This window comes from Neolamprologus multifasciatus, chromosome 8 (assembly GCF_963576455.1).
Source record: "Neolamprologus multifasciatus chromosome 8, fNeoMul1.2, whole genome shotgun sequence".
Lineage (NCBI taxonomy): Eukaryota > Metazoa > Chordata > Actinopteri > Cichliformes > Cichlidae > Neolamprologus > Neolamprologus multifasciatus.
The window spans coordinates 17,941,731-17,957,014 of record NC_140446.1 but is presented as its reverse complement, the minus strand read 5'-3'; the positions used below and the strand labels follow the sequence as shown (position 1 = coordinate 17,957,014).

Genomic DNA, 15,284 nt, shown 5'->3' with positions numbered 1-15,284 from the left:
GACCAACTTTACTTCTTCCTCCTTTCATACTCCTTGATACTGTGAGTTATAACTCAAGAATCAAAAGGCATTTTGCACAAGTATTTGCATTTAGATTTTATTTAGTAGCATTGATGTTTTGTCTTTTAGAAATGGAAAAAACTTGTACAAGACTGAGTATCACTGAACCAATACAAATGGAAAACAGAATTAAATACACCGATGTCACTACCAATATAAAAAGTAGTAGCATATTCAGAATTAGGCGGCATGGGGAAAATCAGTGAACGCCTTAAAGACTCTGTGGTATTCACTGAAGAGGGTGTGCTGCTATTTATCTGCAGCTATTTTAACCAAGGCCACATTCTTACAGGTGTTGACAGTTTGATGGGTGTGATATGAAGTACTGTTATTCTGCCTACCTCCCCCAAAATTCCCACAATCACTTATACAAAAAAAAAAAAAAAAAAAAAAAAGTGCCCACTGCATATTTGGGGATTAACAATAGAATTCAAAAGGTTAAAATATGGGAAACATCCAACTGAGGTGAAAATCCTGCAAAGAGAAAAGTGGACTCTTCACAATCCCATGATCTTGATACAAACTGTACATGTGTGAGGAGCGCCACCTAATGGCTGTTGTGTGTTTAACATGCACTCATAAAAGAGACTACAACTGAACACTCCACCTGCAGGTCAAGTTGACGTGCTGAAATCGCAACTTTGCAAGAACATCTTTAACATGTTTGTGTGAAGAAAAACATTTTGTGAACACTACTTACTACTTACATGATCACCATTTATGTTGCATATTTCAATAAACGCAAGTTCTGATGACTCTTTTCTAAATCTGTTTTCATGAAACCAAACGTGTGAGAGAAACAACTCTTTCTAGCAGTTATAAGCACCACCGTGTGTAGCAGCTAGGTGCTAATCGTGTCTGTCATGTGCTGCGTTTGTGGTCACTGTGAGGGAAAACAAATTAAGTTTCAAGTTGCACAGACAAAACACTAAACTGAAATGATAGAGGTTTGGAAAGCAGCAGAATTACAAGAATCTCACTGTTGTTACAAATAAAATTTAGTAACTGCAGGAATTTCCACACAATTATTTATAGCAGTAGAGTCATTATAGTCACAACAAGACTGACAAAATGTGTTTCAGTGTTTGTAATTATTATTATTATTTTTAAACACAAAGTTAAAACTCGAACAGAAATCTGTAACTTACAAAAGTATTCAGTATTTTTTTTTAATAATCCTGGAAATGTTTCTAGAACCTGAGTGAAATCCACCAGAGGGAATTTAAAACATGGTTTATAACTGTAGATTTTTTTAAATTTATTTATTTTAAAACGACTTCTGAAGCAATCAGAAACGATTTGACTTAAAAAAAAAACGTGACATAAAGGACCTGATTTGGCAAGACACGTCGTATGCTTTTCTTGCAAGAAGGATCTCGGTCAAAGAGGCGACCAAGGACCTGAGACTCTTTTAACGGTAGTTTGGTTATCTGTGAGATGAGAGAAGCCCAGGATATCCATCTCAACAGCACCTTACTAATCGCCTTCACGGCTGTGCAGCCACATGGAAGTTACTCTAACTAAAAGGCATAACAGATTCATTGAGCTTCCAAACGGCAAACTTTCTCAAAGGAAAGGAAAAGATAATCTAGCCATCACGACTCATAACCTGCTCAAAACTTCACTGTAATCCCTACAGTGCAGCATGATGGTTGTATGATAGGGATTCTCGTCAGAGCTGTTGAAAACTTAATGAATGCCATGAAAAAGAAAAAGGAATGGTCTTGAATACCTTCTGAGTTGACTGCATTACTTAAAAACAGCAAGAATAATGCTCAAATAACTGTGTAAATGAAAAGCTTAAGAGTTAATAGAACGAGATCGAACAGCATCACCATCTTGCTCATTTGGCTCTTCCTCTGCCTGGGTGAGCGGCTCTCGGTCCGGGTCTCTCTGCTCCTGCCCTGACTTCTTGGTTGTCTTGTTCAGGGTCCCACCCTGTAGGGACAAAAATAATAATAATTAACTTCCTGCTGAGTGTGTGTATAGAGTATGAACTCATGAGATAACTTCTACAGATGTCTGACCTGTCTGTGATCAACAACATTAAGCAGCACTGAGGTCACAATGCAGCTGATGGTGTTGGCCAACATGAAGATCATCATCCTCTGCCAACGCCACAGCGGGATCTTAGTTTCACTGCAACACAAATGGAGAAACTGCAAAGCTAAACAAGACTGGAAGGACAATTAGTGCACGGCAATGAGATTCTAATGTCAGGTTCTCCCCACCTGGACTTGGTGCCTAGTATTTGTCCAACAACGAGATTGGAGATCCCGATCCCAATCATTTGTACGGAGGTGGCCAGGCCCATGGCAGTTCCCAGAGTCGCCTGAGGTACGACAAGGGGAATAGACGGCCACATGCTGGCCTGGAATGCCACACAGGCAGCAACAAGTTTAACATACTAGGAAATACATTAACTCATAGTAATAATTTACCATTTTAACTCGGACGTCTAAGATTTTATTTATAAAAAATGAATTAAAAAAAAAATCCGCACTCACAGCAGCAAAGGAGTAGGTGACTCCCAGCCATATGGTTGAAACCAGAGGAGGGACAAAAGTGAAAGCCAGGAGTCCAAACACGGGCAGCGTGAGGACGGCGCACGCCACTGCGAAGACTCCCCGCAGACCCACATAATCCTGAAACACATTGCAGCGAGAGTGTTTCAAGATAAACCAACTCAACTCAATGCAGGAATACAATTTGGTTTAGACTAAAGATACATACGATGAGAATGCCCACGCTGGCTGAGAGGACCAGTGAGCTGTCATAGACTGCTCCTGCAATATAAGCCGCCTCCTTCTGGCTGTAGTAGCTGTACTTATCCTGGATGAACTTGCTGGGATATGAAAAAAATAAATGGCAGATGTGAATGCTTATGACACCAGTATCACTTTGGTGCTGGTCTATTCAAAGGAATGCAGGGTTATAATTCACTGGTTGCTCTGAAAGTAGTGTGTAAAGGTGTTTTGTTTTTTTTGCATCTTTGTCGCATTTAAATGTTTCAGATCAAACAAATGTAAATATTACATTACAATCCAAACCTACATGGGCCTGTGTGAAAAAGTAATTGCCCCTAAATCTAATAAGTGGCGGGGCCACCGTTAGCAGTAACAACTTCACTTAAGCGTTTGCGTTAACTGGCAATGAGTCTTCACAGCGCTGTGGAGGAATTTTAGCCCATTCATCTTTGCAGAAATGTTGTAATTCAGCCACATCTGAGGGTTTTCAAGCATGAACTACCTTTTTAAGGTTATGCCACAGCATCTCAATCAGATTCAGGTCAGGACTTTGACTAGGCCACTCCAGAGTCTTCATTTTGTTTTGTTTTTTTCCAGCCATTCAGAGGTGGACTTGCTGGTGTGGTTTGGGTCACCCAGGTGCCCTTCAACTTGAGGTCATGAATAGATGGCCTGACATTCTCCGTCAGGATGTTTTGATAGACGTGCCACACGGTTCCATTTACCACAGCACGTCTTCCAGGTTCAGAGGCAGCAAAACAGCCCCAGACCATCACACTACCACCACCATATTTTACCCTATTTTAATGTTCCTTTTCTAAAATGCTGTGTTACTTTTACAAAAACGTCCGGCAGTAATCAGGCCTGGGTATGGCTAGAGAAACTAAACTCAGCTTTCCAAAGATTTGACACACCACAGTTAATTCATCTTATCTAATAAAAACTTTGGTGTGGTCTAGTCAAAGACCTGACCTGAATTCGATTGAGATGCTGTGGCATGATCTTAAAAAGCCGGTTAATGCTGAAAAACCCTCCAGAGTGGCTGAATTACAACAATTCTGCAAAGATGAATGGGCCAAAATTCCTCCACAGCGCTGTGAAGACGCATTGCCAGTTATCGCAAATGCTTGAAAACAAACAAACAAAAAAACAAAAAACAAAACAAAAACAGGAAATCAGGCAGGAGGACAACATTTTTTTTTCACATCACTGTATTTCATCAGTATGCACACACTTTATATTGAGAACTCTACCTTGCATCAGCAATGAAGGGGAAGATGCCGTTGTAGAAGAACATGATGGTGAGAACCAGCAGCCAGTATCTTACTGACAGGAGCTTCACATCCTGAATCCTCTACACATAAAAACACACAACAATGAATGATGCTCCCCACACAGATCACTAGTGTGTCCATAATACTGAAAAAACAAGGTTTAAATCATCAATGTTACGTATGCATAGGGATGGGTACCGGTATTATGGCACCGGTTCTGACATAAACGGTAGTAACCAGACCGAAAAGCAGCGCACATTTCGGTGCTTTTTTTTCCTGAGCTGTGATACACTTTGGATTCTAGCCAATCATTTTACGTTTCCGAGGATAGTAGGCGGGCCCAGGTACGTACGTTCTTTTAGAGCAGAACTACAGATTAAAAATGCCCAAGGTGAAGCGGTCAAAGTCTGGCTGTACTTCACAGCAAAAGCAAACTCAGCAGCCTGCAACAAGTGCTTTAAGGTGATACTGTGATACTATCAAAGGAGGTAACACCTCAAATCTGATGAAACTCCTGGCGACGCATAGCGTTTTTTTTTAAAAGCCGAGAAATGCGCCGTATTTGATCGCTTGCTGCGAGACCTCACACCGAGCACATCTACTGCGGGTGTGGTGCCTGTTATCAGACCCGGAGTTAGCAACATCCCCCAAAAACCCGAAGAGGAGAGTCGTGGCCCCTAGCCCTGCCAGTGTAGCAGAAATGATGACGGATGATGACGGCAGCAGCAGCAGCTTCTCTGTGTGAGTAGCTTAATGTTGTTCATTTGTAATTTACGTTGAGTAGGCTAACCACGTTATTAAATTAATGCATGTAAGGTGAACTAGCAAACACTGTTGTAGTTACATGCAGCTGTCTTCTTGTTTGATGGCAGATACTCCCTTCACCCTGGCCAAAAAGGCTAAAATGACCAAAGAAAAAGTGGAAAACAGTTAAACATGAGAGGTTTAATTTTGTGTTCTTCATTCTTTAAGCACCGGCACCGTTTCAAAAGTACCGGTTTGGTACTGGTATCGGATGAAACCTAAACGATACCCATCCCTACATATGCATGTTGTTATTATTAAAGTATATTGATTGTACCACTTTGCGAGACTCTTCTTGGATGGCTCCATCGAGACCCAGCTGTCTCATTCCAATCTTGTCCAAGGTGCTGACAATGACAGCAGAAGCGAAGCCCAGCACACACAACAGTGCGCCTAAGAAACAATAACATGAGAAACCCAGGTCACATGGCACCACACCATAATCCTTGAGATTTCTACACACTTGTCACCTACCACCCCAGAGTGTCCACTGCATGCCATATTTTTCTTCAAACTTCTGCGTGAGGAAGAAGTTCAACACCGAGCCCAGCCGCGAGAAGGCCAGGGTCAGGCCGAAAGCCAAAGCCAACTCCTTCCCTTTGAACCAGAAGGCTGTGATGCGATTCTGAACAACTAATGAAGAAGGAGAAAGGTAACTGAGCGGTTAAGAAATGCTTCTCAAAGGCGATTTGTTCATATCCATGAAGGGAACTTACTAGTCAGAGATCCATTGCCTGATCCAAACAGCAGACGGCCGGTGAGCATTAGCGGCAGCAAGTAGGGAGATCCCTTGAAGTGGGAGCCGAGAGCAAACAGCGATGAGCCCAAAACACAGAGAAAAGAGAAGAGAAACACACCGACTGCAAAGAGGAGCAAAAGAAATGGTTGTACCATCACTTTACTGTCAGTAGATTAAAAAGAACTGCAGACCATGCAGAGAGAAAACATAAAACAAAACTTACAGCGATTTCCTAATTTGTCAATGAGGAATCCAGCCAGGATCACCACTATTGCATTCCTGTTGATAACAGAGAGAAGCTTCTCATTGATAAGCCACTTTTCTGCATTTTCACAGTGAAATCAATGCATTAACGTGCTTACGTCCAAGCATAGATGGCATAGAGAAGATTGTACTGCTGAGGGGTCATCCCCAGTCCCTCCACACAGTCCACTGTCCCGTTGATCACTGTCGCATTGGGACACGTCAGGTTCTGTCAAAAAACAACAGTCAAACATTAAAAACAACATCAGTCTTTCCCTGCTGATAATCAAGTCGTGCAATATTGATGCGATCTGTAAGCAGCGCTGCCTCTTGCTCACCCCTTGGAACTGATCCTGTAACACACTGGGAATGTCGAAGCAAAAGTAGGACCCAAAGGTCAGCAGACAGTTAAAGAAGAGCACCACAAAGCGATAGTATGCTGCAAGACAGTGACGCACAATAAAGAAAGGGCAACATCAGGTGATTTAAAAATACAGCAGCCTCAGATCAATATAACAAATACTTTATTACGTCTGAGGATATTTTTGGTTTTTAACAAAGTGCTACTGTGCGACCTGGCACTGTTTTTGTTTTTAAAGGAGGAAAAAATATATGTAATTCTCCTTGTTCTGTACAGGTAAGCTTATGAATTACGAAAAACAGAGTGGATAATTATGTGTGCTAATTACGCACAGAGCGAACTGAGTTTCGTGTTCAGCCAACTTCTCCTACAGTCACGAGCTCTTTTTGTGACACTGGAAGTATAAAATGCTGAGTTGGTCACTAAGAGGCTTTTTTAGGGAAGTGTCTGCAGGGTTACAAGCAGAGGTCTTGGTCAGCTCAGTAAAATATGCTGGCTTGCTGTGTTTTTAATAAATAACTTTGTAGTGACACGTACCTTCCTCCGCCGGCTGCGCCATCGTGTTAGCTGTAAAACAAAGCGTCAAAAACCATATCCTTCGCTGTTGTTTACATGAACATAGTTAGCGACTGCTACGCTTCTTCAGCAGCTGACGTCGAGAAACCGCAGATCTTAAAACCAGATGGATGGAGCTGCTGCCGTAAATATGAACACGTAATGATGTACGGCACGTTTACGAAGCAGAGGAGACCGGAAGTACCCCGCTTTTTTTCTTTTTGGAAGCTTTATTGACAAGTAAACGTTTACATCCAAAAATAGGCGGAACATTTTCAGCAAAATTACTATAATAATTACAAAAAATACTTTATTCAATCTATTTCGTTTGTTGTTGTTTTTTCAAGGAATAACACTATTTTTAACCGAGATTTAGCCAAGATTGTGGCTATGCGACAGCTCTCCTGGACAAACACTCCTGGACAAACACTTCATAAATTACAATCAGGTTTCTGTGCTGTTTATTGGACTGATGACAGTTTGATGCTGGGTGATGCAGGAGAATGTTCTGCTTTGCTGATCAGTATCTCTTGATACTGTTGACCATCACATTATGCTCAATAAGAGAGGTAAATATCCGTAGTATCCATACCAATGCTAGTATTGGTAGCGAATATATACCAGTTCAGTATGTAGTGTTCAATAAATAGTTTTTTTTTTTAAATAAATAATTTCATCATTAAATAATAATCATTTTAATTTATCTATATAGTGCAAAATCACAACAACAGTCAACTCAGGGTGCTTTATATAGTATTGAAAAGAAAAGAAGAAAAGAAATTAAAAAATACCTCAAATATGCACTATGAAACATGCACTTTTGTGTTGACTTACATGGCTAGTGTTTGTAAGTACATTTAAACAATAGAGATTGACCCAAAGTGCTTTAAAGACGGGAACAATTAGATTCCATGTCTCAAAATAAATAAATAAACAAAAACCTAGAAAGTATCCACATCAGTCCTGTATTTACTTGGTATCAAATAAGTTTGTAAATTTAAAGTATGTTGCTATAAAGTAGTTCTCTTCATACGTGTCTGAGCGATCCTTTTTTGTGGCTGCTTTGAAGTTCAGGTCCACTTCTCTTACCTGTCGTGTGAATTTTGGGGGCTTTTACCTTTTTTCTGCACTTTCAAAGAAAATTTCCTATCACTGGGATGCAGATAATATTCAGTTATATATATCTATTAAGCCCCAAGATGTTTCTAAGTTACAGACCTTTCATAGGCAGTGAGAATTTATTAAAAGTTGGACTGCATGCAATTTTTTTAGCAAAACATCTAAGTACTCAAATATGACAATGTTAAAAATTCAGTTACACTGGCTTACCAATAATTTCAGTCCAATTTAAGATTCAGGTTTTGAATTTTAGAGCTCTGTGTGGATAACCATTACTGCACACCAGAGAACTTTTACATCCTTTAATCCCCAGCACAGTTCATGTGCAGCATACAAGACCGAGACAGAGTTTTTACAGCAGTGAGCCCCTAGACTCTGAGGCTCTCGCTCACCAATTTTACCTTTAGCCTTTTATATAATTTTAAAGACAATAATGAACCTGGAAGAAAACAAAATGAAAACTATTCATTTAAGAAATTTCTTCTTAATTAATAAATCTTTGTTGTCTTCTGTATTTTAAACACTGTTTATTAGAAAAAAAAATATATAAAACGATTAAGTGTCAAAGTTTTTTTTCCCTGTTTCAAACCTGAAAAAATACATTAGAGCTCAAAAGCATCATCAAATTGTGTTTACATTTATCCTAACAACAACCTTAATAATAATTCAACTCATCAATGCATGCAAAGCACAAAATAAAGTCCTAGCTGTCGGTATAATATACCACCCTACCTATTTACTCACTAGGTCAGCTGACTGTCCTGGGATTTTAATCCAATAAGAAACAGGTGTGTCAGTTTATCCAGTTCACCTAATGACAGCTGCTGTGTCTCTCTCTACCTTCTGTAGTCCACAGTATAATCTAATGTTTTGATTAGAATTTAACATTTTAAATATAGCTATACTTGTAAAGGCTTCTCTTAGCTTCTCTTTAATTAATCAGGAATGTGGGGTATGTTGGGTTATACAAACAAAGCAGCTTCACGCTAATTTTTTCTTAATCTTTCATGGGTTTACAAATCAGGAATTGATGGGTTTTGACTGCGTCTTGAACATGTGATGAGATGTCATTTCTTATCAGGATGTCCTAAAAACTTCAGATAATCCACAATGCTGCAGCAAAAGTACTGACTTCTCTTCACTGACTCCCTGTTAAATCCAGAGTTGAATTCAAATTCCTGCTCCTCACATACAAGGTCGTGAATAAACAGGCCCCATCTTGTCTTAAACTTGTAGTATCACCATCACCCCATTAAAGCCCTTTTCTCTCAGACTCCGAACTAACTTGTGGTTCCTAGAGTATTTAAAAGTAGAATGGGAGGCAGAGCCTTCAGCTTTCAGGACCCTTTTCTCTGAAAACATCTTCCGCTTTGGATTTGGGTGACAGACACCATCTCTACTTTTAGGATTAGGCTTAAAACTTTCCTTTTCGCTAAAGCATATAGGGGTGGATCAGGTGATCCTGAATCTTCCCTCAGGTGTGCTGCAATAGGTGTAGGTTGCTGGGGATTCCCATGATGCATTCAGCATTTCTTCTTCAGTCATCTTTTCCACTCACAGAGTGAGTGGAAAATATCCAGAGAATAACAAATTACAGTAGCCAGCCTAGAATTAATAAATGCATAAACTATTTTTTCAGCATCACAGCATCTGAGACAGGATGTTTCTAATTTTGGAGATATTGCGCAAGTGGATGAAAGCAGTCCTACATATTTGTTTAATATGAGCATTGAAGGACATCTCCTGGTCATAAATGACTCCAAGATTCCTCACAGTGTGACTGGATGCCAAGGTAAGAATCCAAAATAAGCAACTTGTTAGAAACAGTTTCTATGATTTTTAGGGCCGAGCACAATAATCTCAGTATTAACTGAATTTAGAAGCAGGAAATTAGAGGTCATCAGGGTTTTTATATCTATAAGACATTCCTGCAGTTTAATTATCTGGTGTGTTATCTGGCTTCATAGATAGATGAATCTGGGTGTCATCTGCATAGCAGGTAAAATGTATGCTATGCTTTCCGATGATGTTCCCAATGGTAAGCATATTTAACCTCCTGGGACCTGGCGTCCACATATGTGGACATCACATGTTGGGTTGTCTAGACCAGCGGTCCCCAACCGCTTTTGCGCCACAGACCGGTTTATGCCCGACAATATTTTCACGGACAGCCTTTAAGGTGTCGCGGATAAATACAACAAAATAAAACTAGTACCGGTACCGAAAAAAGAAGATTTATTCATAACACACGTGAAAAGACCCAGGAAAACCGAGTTAACGATAAAAACGATAACAAAATAACGCTGAAAACCGATAAAAACCCTGAAAACCATACATTTCACACCTGAGCCTCAACTCTCGCGGCCCGGTACCAAACGACTCACAGACCAGTACCGGTCCGAGGCCCGGGGGTTGGGGACCGCTGGTCTAGACCAAAAAACTAAATTTTGCTCTACAAGGGCCTGATATCCACTTACGAGGACATTATACTGCCACTGTTCTATTGAAATTTAAAACAAATGACCTCATATGTGGATCTCATTTTTGTCAGAAATAAAAATCAGGTAAAAAAAATTTCAAATCAGGGTAATTCTTTGTTTTTACATTCATCAGGTCCCAGTCAGCCCAAATAGCAAAGAGAAATTAAAAATGCATACAATGAAAGAGTTCGGGTCTGTTTACAATAATGTAAACAGAACTGGTCCTAGCACGGAACCTTGTGGATCTCTGTAATTCGTGTGAATGCTGATTAACCATTTAACTTTTTATTTATAGAGATTTTATTTTTATTATGCACGTATTTCATGTATTTCAATGGGGAGACTCTTCAAATTCTCATTCAATGCACTCCTCTTTCAACTCTGCTTCCACATACGTTCACCTACAGACACTGTTCAAACTTTAAAACAAAGCCAAGACATTGAACTTTTGAGGTTGTATTTATCGTTTCAATACCTTTTATAGTTTTCCCATCAGTTCCAGTTTAAGTTTCATGCTTTTTTTCACCTGTTTCACAGTTTATAAAGGATGTCTCTATGGGACGGAATGTTGGTGGTTTCAGTGAGAAGATCAGCTGCCACAGTGGCAGAAACCAAAAGATTCATCTTAAAAACGTATCTCTCAGCTGCTGCCGTATCCACAGTTTTCGCTCTACAGTCATCATTTTACCCTCAAAGCATTCCAATCATGGGTCACTTCCTAACGATGTGTCTCTCAAAGCTAAGAGATGCACACTTTTTGAGCTGCATAGATGCAAGTAAAGGAAGTACCTTCTAACTGACCCATTGTGATCCATTGTCTTTTCAGTGAGGAGTTTGTCTCAAGAGCAGAAAAGACTGAACGTTTTTACTCTTGTGACCACATTTTTGAGACCAGAAACATTAAAATACACTGTTGTGTAGAACAAGTCTTTTGGACCCTCGTGGTTTAAAAACTATTTTGATAGGAGTCAAGATCTTGGATTTAGAAGCAGTTTTTTAAGCAGGCGCACCAAGACAAATTTGACAGGAATTTGCTACAGAGTAACAGTTTGTCAGTATTTACTGCAGTCCAACTCAAAGCTCTTTGGCAGTTATTTTCAGATAGTGAATTTAAATGTATGGGAATGATAGAGCATTCTGATTGGCACATTAATTTCAGGCTTATTTTTCACTGGTGGATTTGTCTTCAGCAGACAGGTGGTTCAAATCTGGGCAGTTGGAGGCAGTCGATGACTTTTAGAATTATCTTTTCATTGAAAACTAATTTACCTGCTCATTTGATGGCCCTCTCTCAAAAGCTCCTGTCAGTAAGATACTGGCTGCTGGTTCTCACCATCATGTTCTTCTACAATGGCATCTTCCCCTTCATTGCTGATGCAAGGTAGAGTTCTTGACATAAAGTGTGTGCATACTGATGAAATACAGTGATATGAAACAAATGTTGTCCTCCTGCCTGATTTCCTGCTTTTGTTTTGTTTTTTGTTTTTTTGTTTGTTTGGGTTTTTTTTCAAGCATTTGCGATAACTGGCAATGCGTCTTCACAGCGCTGTGGAGGAATTTTGGCCCATTCATCTTTGCAGAATTGTTGTAATTCAGCCACTCTGGAGGGTTTTTCAGCATGAACTGGCTTTTTAAGATCATGCCACAGCATCTCAATCGAATTCAGGTCAGGTCTTTGACTAGACCACGCCAAAGTTTTTATTAGATAAGATGAATTAACTGTGGTGTGTCAAATCTTTGGAAAGCTGAGTTTAGTTTCTCTAGCCATACCCAGGCCTGATTATTGCCAGACGTTTTTGTAAAAGTAACACAGCATTTTAGAAAAGGAACATTAAAATAGGGTAAAATATGGTGGTGGTAGTGTGATGGTCTGGGGCTGTTTTGCTGCCTCTGAACCTGGAAGACGTGCTGTGGTAAATGGAACCATGTGGCACGTCTATCAAAACATCCTGACGGAGAATGTCAGGCCATCTATTCATGACCTCAAGTTGAAGGGCACCTGGGTGACCCAAACCACACCAGCAAGTCCACCTCTGAATGGCTGGAAAAAAACAAAACAAAATGAAGACTCTGGAGTGGCCTAGTCAAAGTCCTGACCTGAATCTGATTGAGATGCTGTGGCATAACCTTAAAAAAGCAGTTAGATGAGGCTCACACATTGATGGTGCTTACTCCCAAAGGAGTGGAGATAGACCAAATAGAACAAACGCTAGAGGGTGTTAAAGCTTTGGGTCAAGTCCGGGTGAGAGGCCGGCCAACAAAGCGCTTGATAGGCTAACTGTCCTGTGTGAAACCAAAGAGAAAGTAGATGCCACAAGAATCCCACCTGAAGTGTATCCTACGGGGGCTGGTGAGCCTTGGTCCATCATAGTGACAGCTGAAGCTTTGCCTCGTGAGGAGTTTTCCCAGAGTAAATTGAAACGTCGGGCAGAGGCACAGGAGAATGGTAACTCTGCGGAGTCGATAATCCGTGCTGTAGGGGATTTGTTGGCAAAGATGGAGAGACTCTCCAGTGAAGGCAGTAGTTATCGTAGACTCAGAATGTTCTCAGGCACAGTACCAACCCCGGTTGGAGAAGAGACATTCGAACAGTGGGTTGAACAAGCACACCTAATGGTGGAGGAGAGTGACAGTTCTGCTAAAGGAAAGAGGTGCAGAATCATTGAGAGTCTTCAAGGTCCAGCACTAGCGGTGGTGAAAGCTGTGAGGACAGTTGACCCTGATATTAGCCCAGAACAATGTCTAGAAGCTGTTACAAAAGCTTTTGGCAGTGCTGAGACGGGTGAGGATTTGTACTTTGCTTTTCGGTTACTACAACAGCAACTACAGGAAAAACTATCCAACTTTCTGAGGCGATTAGAGCAGTCGCTGAGCAGGGTAGTGAGTTGTGGTGGAATTGAAGCCCACCGTGTTGATAGAGCCAGAGTAGAACAGCTCCTCAGAGGTGCCGTGTACTCCGACATGATGTTAGTGCAACTCAAGTTAAGAGACAGGAAAGAAACCCCACCCAGTTTTGTAGAGCTCTTAAGTGAGATCAGAAGTGAGGAGGAGTAAATTGCATCTGGTAACACATAAAGTCCAAGCACAATCAGAACAGGAAAACAGACAGATTGAAATTCAGAATCTGAAAACTGAGATTAGAGAACTGAAGTCTATGGTTTCATCTGTGGTAAACCAGTCATGCCATGCAACAAGAGAAGTTGCAGAGCCTGTTCACACAAGCTAGACTGACGGTGTAGAGAGTTCAGCAGATGGCGAAGTGGTCGCGCTGAGAAAACGGGTTAAAAGGTTGCAGCAGAAGCTGGATGCTAGAGAGCAAAGGTCTGTTGTGTCCTCTCCAGTTTTGAGAGTGGAGCCGTCCAGGCTGGAATTATTAAGGAATCTCGCAGTCCTTATGCCTCTCCCATTGTCATTGCCAGAAAGAAAAATGGCAGTATCAGGATGTGCATTGACTATCGAACACTAAATCAACGTACCATTCCTGACCAGTACACCACTCCACGCATCGGTGATGCGCTTGATTGTTTGTCAGGGAGTAAGTGGTTCTCTGTCCTGGACCTTCACAGTGGCTATTACCAGATACCCATGGCGGAGGAGGACAAAGAAAAGGCCGCATTCATTTGTCCGTTGGGTTTCTATCAGTTCGAGAGAATGCCCCAAGGTATCACAGGGGCACACGCCACTTTCCAGAGATTGATGGAGAAGGCGGTGGGGGACATGAACCTCCTGCAGGTACTAGTGTACCTCGATGACCTAATAGTTAGGGCTGGGTATCGTCACTGATTTCTAGAATCAATTCGATTCTGATTCACAAGGTCCTGAATCGATTCAATCCACGATTCGATTCAATTCGATTCGATTCAACTGGATTTGAATCTGGGAAATTTTGCCTCAGTCAGAAATATTATAATTCAGATCAGTACATTTACATATTTTTGTATCTATAAAAAGGAAGCTGACACTTTTGAGACTTTATCAAAGGTGTGAGCATCACAGCAGATGCCTTTGTGTCAAAGTAGCTGAAGATAAAACACAGAAAAACATGAAGGTGATTTTCCTGGGATTCTATAAAAATATTCTGCAGTACATCAAAAATGAAAGAAAACCATTAACCAGCATATGAACATTACCTCTGAAGTTACAACGGTTTTATTAGAGACACAGCGTTTTGCATTTTGCATGATTTTAAAAAGTTTATATTTGTTCAGTATTGAACGGCAGAAATTAGGTTTTCAGTTCAGTTCAGTTCAGTTCATTTTTATTTCAAACATTTCAAACATGAGCCTTCACAATCATTACAATATATTATTCCATTATTTGTTTGAAAAGGAGTAGGTAGAAGTATTTACTTATTTGTCCCTACCCCCTCAAGTTTTACCTCTCATTCATTTAAAAAAATTTTTAGTCTTAAATTAAACAAACAACATATGAAACAAAAGTAAAGCAAAACAAAACAAAACATACATAAATCAAAAACAAGAAATTAGCAAGCCCCACCACAGTATAGTTTCTTTCATATGAAAAATACAGGAGGTGTATATTTGCAGATACACAAATTATGGAAAAACAAACTACCAAAACAAAACAAAACAAAAAAAACCCAAAAAAGAACCACAACACCATTACCAGCAACATTACCGTCCTGGGTTAACCCCGTTTTCTTCATTGTTATACTTATTTAAAATCAGGTTTTTATATTTTACTTTAAACTGTGTTGTGTTTTTACTGTCTTTTATTTCTTCTGTTAGACTGTTCCATAATTTAACTCCTGCAATTGAGATAGACATCGTTCTTAAAGTTGTTCTAGCACTTTGTATTTTTAAATTCCATTTCCCTCTTAAGTTATACCCACCTTCTCTTTCTATGAACAATTTACAGATTTATTTTGGAAGCAATTTATTT

General features: G+C 40.1%; 1 protein-coding gene across 3 annotated transcripts; it reads right to left on the bottom strand.

Moving 5' to 3' along the window:
• Positions 1-83: 83 nt before the first annotated feature.
• Positions 84-6,967, bottom strand: LOC146512872 (lysosomal dipeptide transporter MFSD1-like). Of its 3 annotated transcripts, none has more exons than XM_085169390.1 (13): positions 6,766-6,965; positions 6,206-6,306; positions 5,987-6,096; positions 5,848-5,903; positions 5,602-5,745; positions 5,360-5,518; positions 5,163-5,278; positions 4,061-4,161; positions 2,794-2,905; positions 2,568-2,705; positions 2,292-2,431; positions 2,088-2,199; positions 84-1,998 (listed from the first exon to the last, which is right to left on the bottom strand). In XM_085169390.1, exons 1-13 carry the CDS (start codon positions 6,785-6,787, stop codon positions 1,861-1,863), a joined length of 1,449 nt encoding a protein of 482 aa, XP_085025516.1. In that variant the 5' UTR covers positions 6,788-6,965; the 3' UTR covers positions 84-1,860. The 3 variants fall into 3 exon arrangements, with proteins under 3 accessions (XP_085025516.1, XP_085025517.1, XP_085025518.1); XM_085169391.1 differs by lacking the exon at positions 6,766-6,965 and adding an exon at positions 6,561-6,746; XM_085169392.1 differs by lacking the exon at positions 6,206-6,306 and having other exon boundaries at positions 6,766-6,967.
• Positions 6,968-15,284: the final 8,317 nt, after the last annotated feature.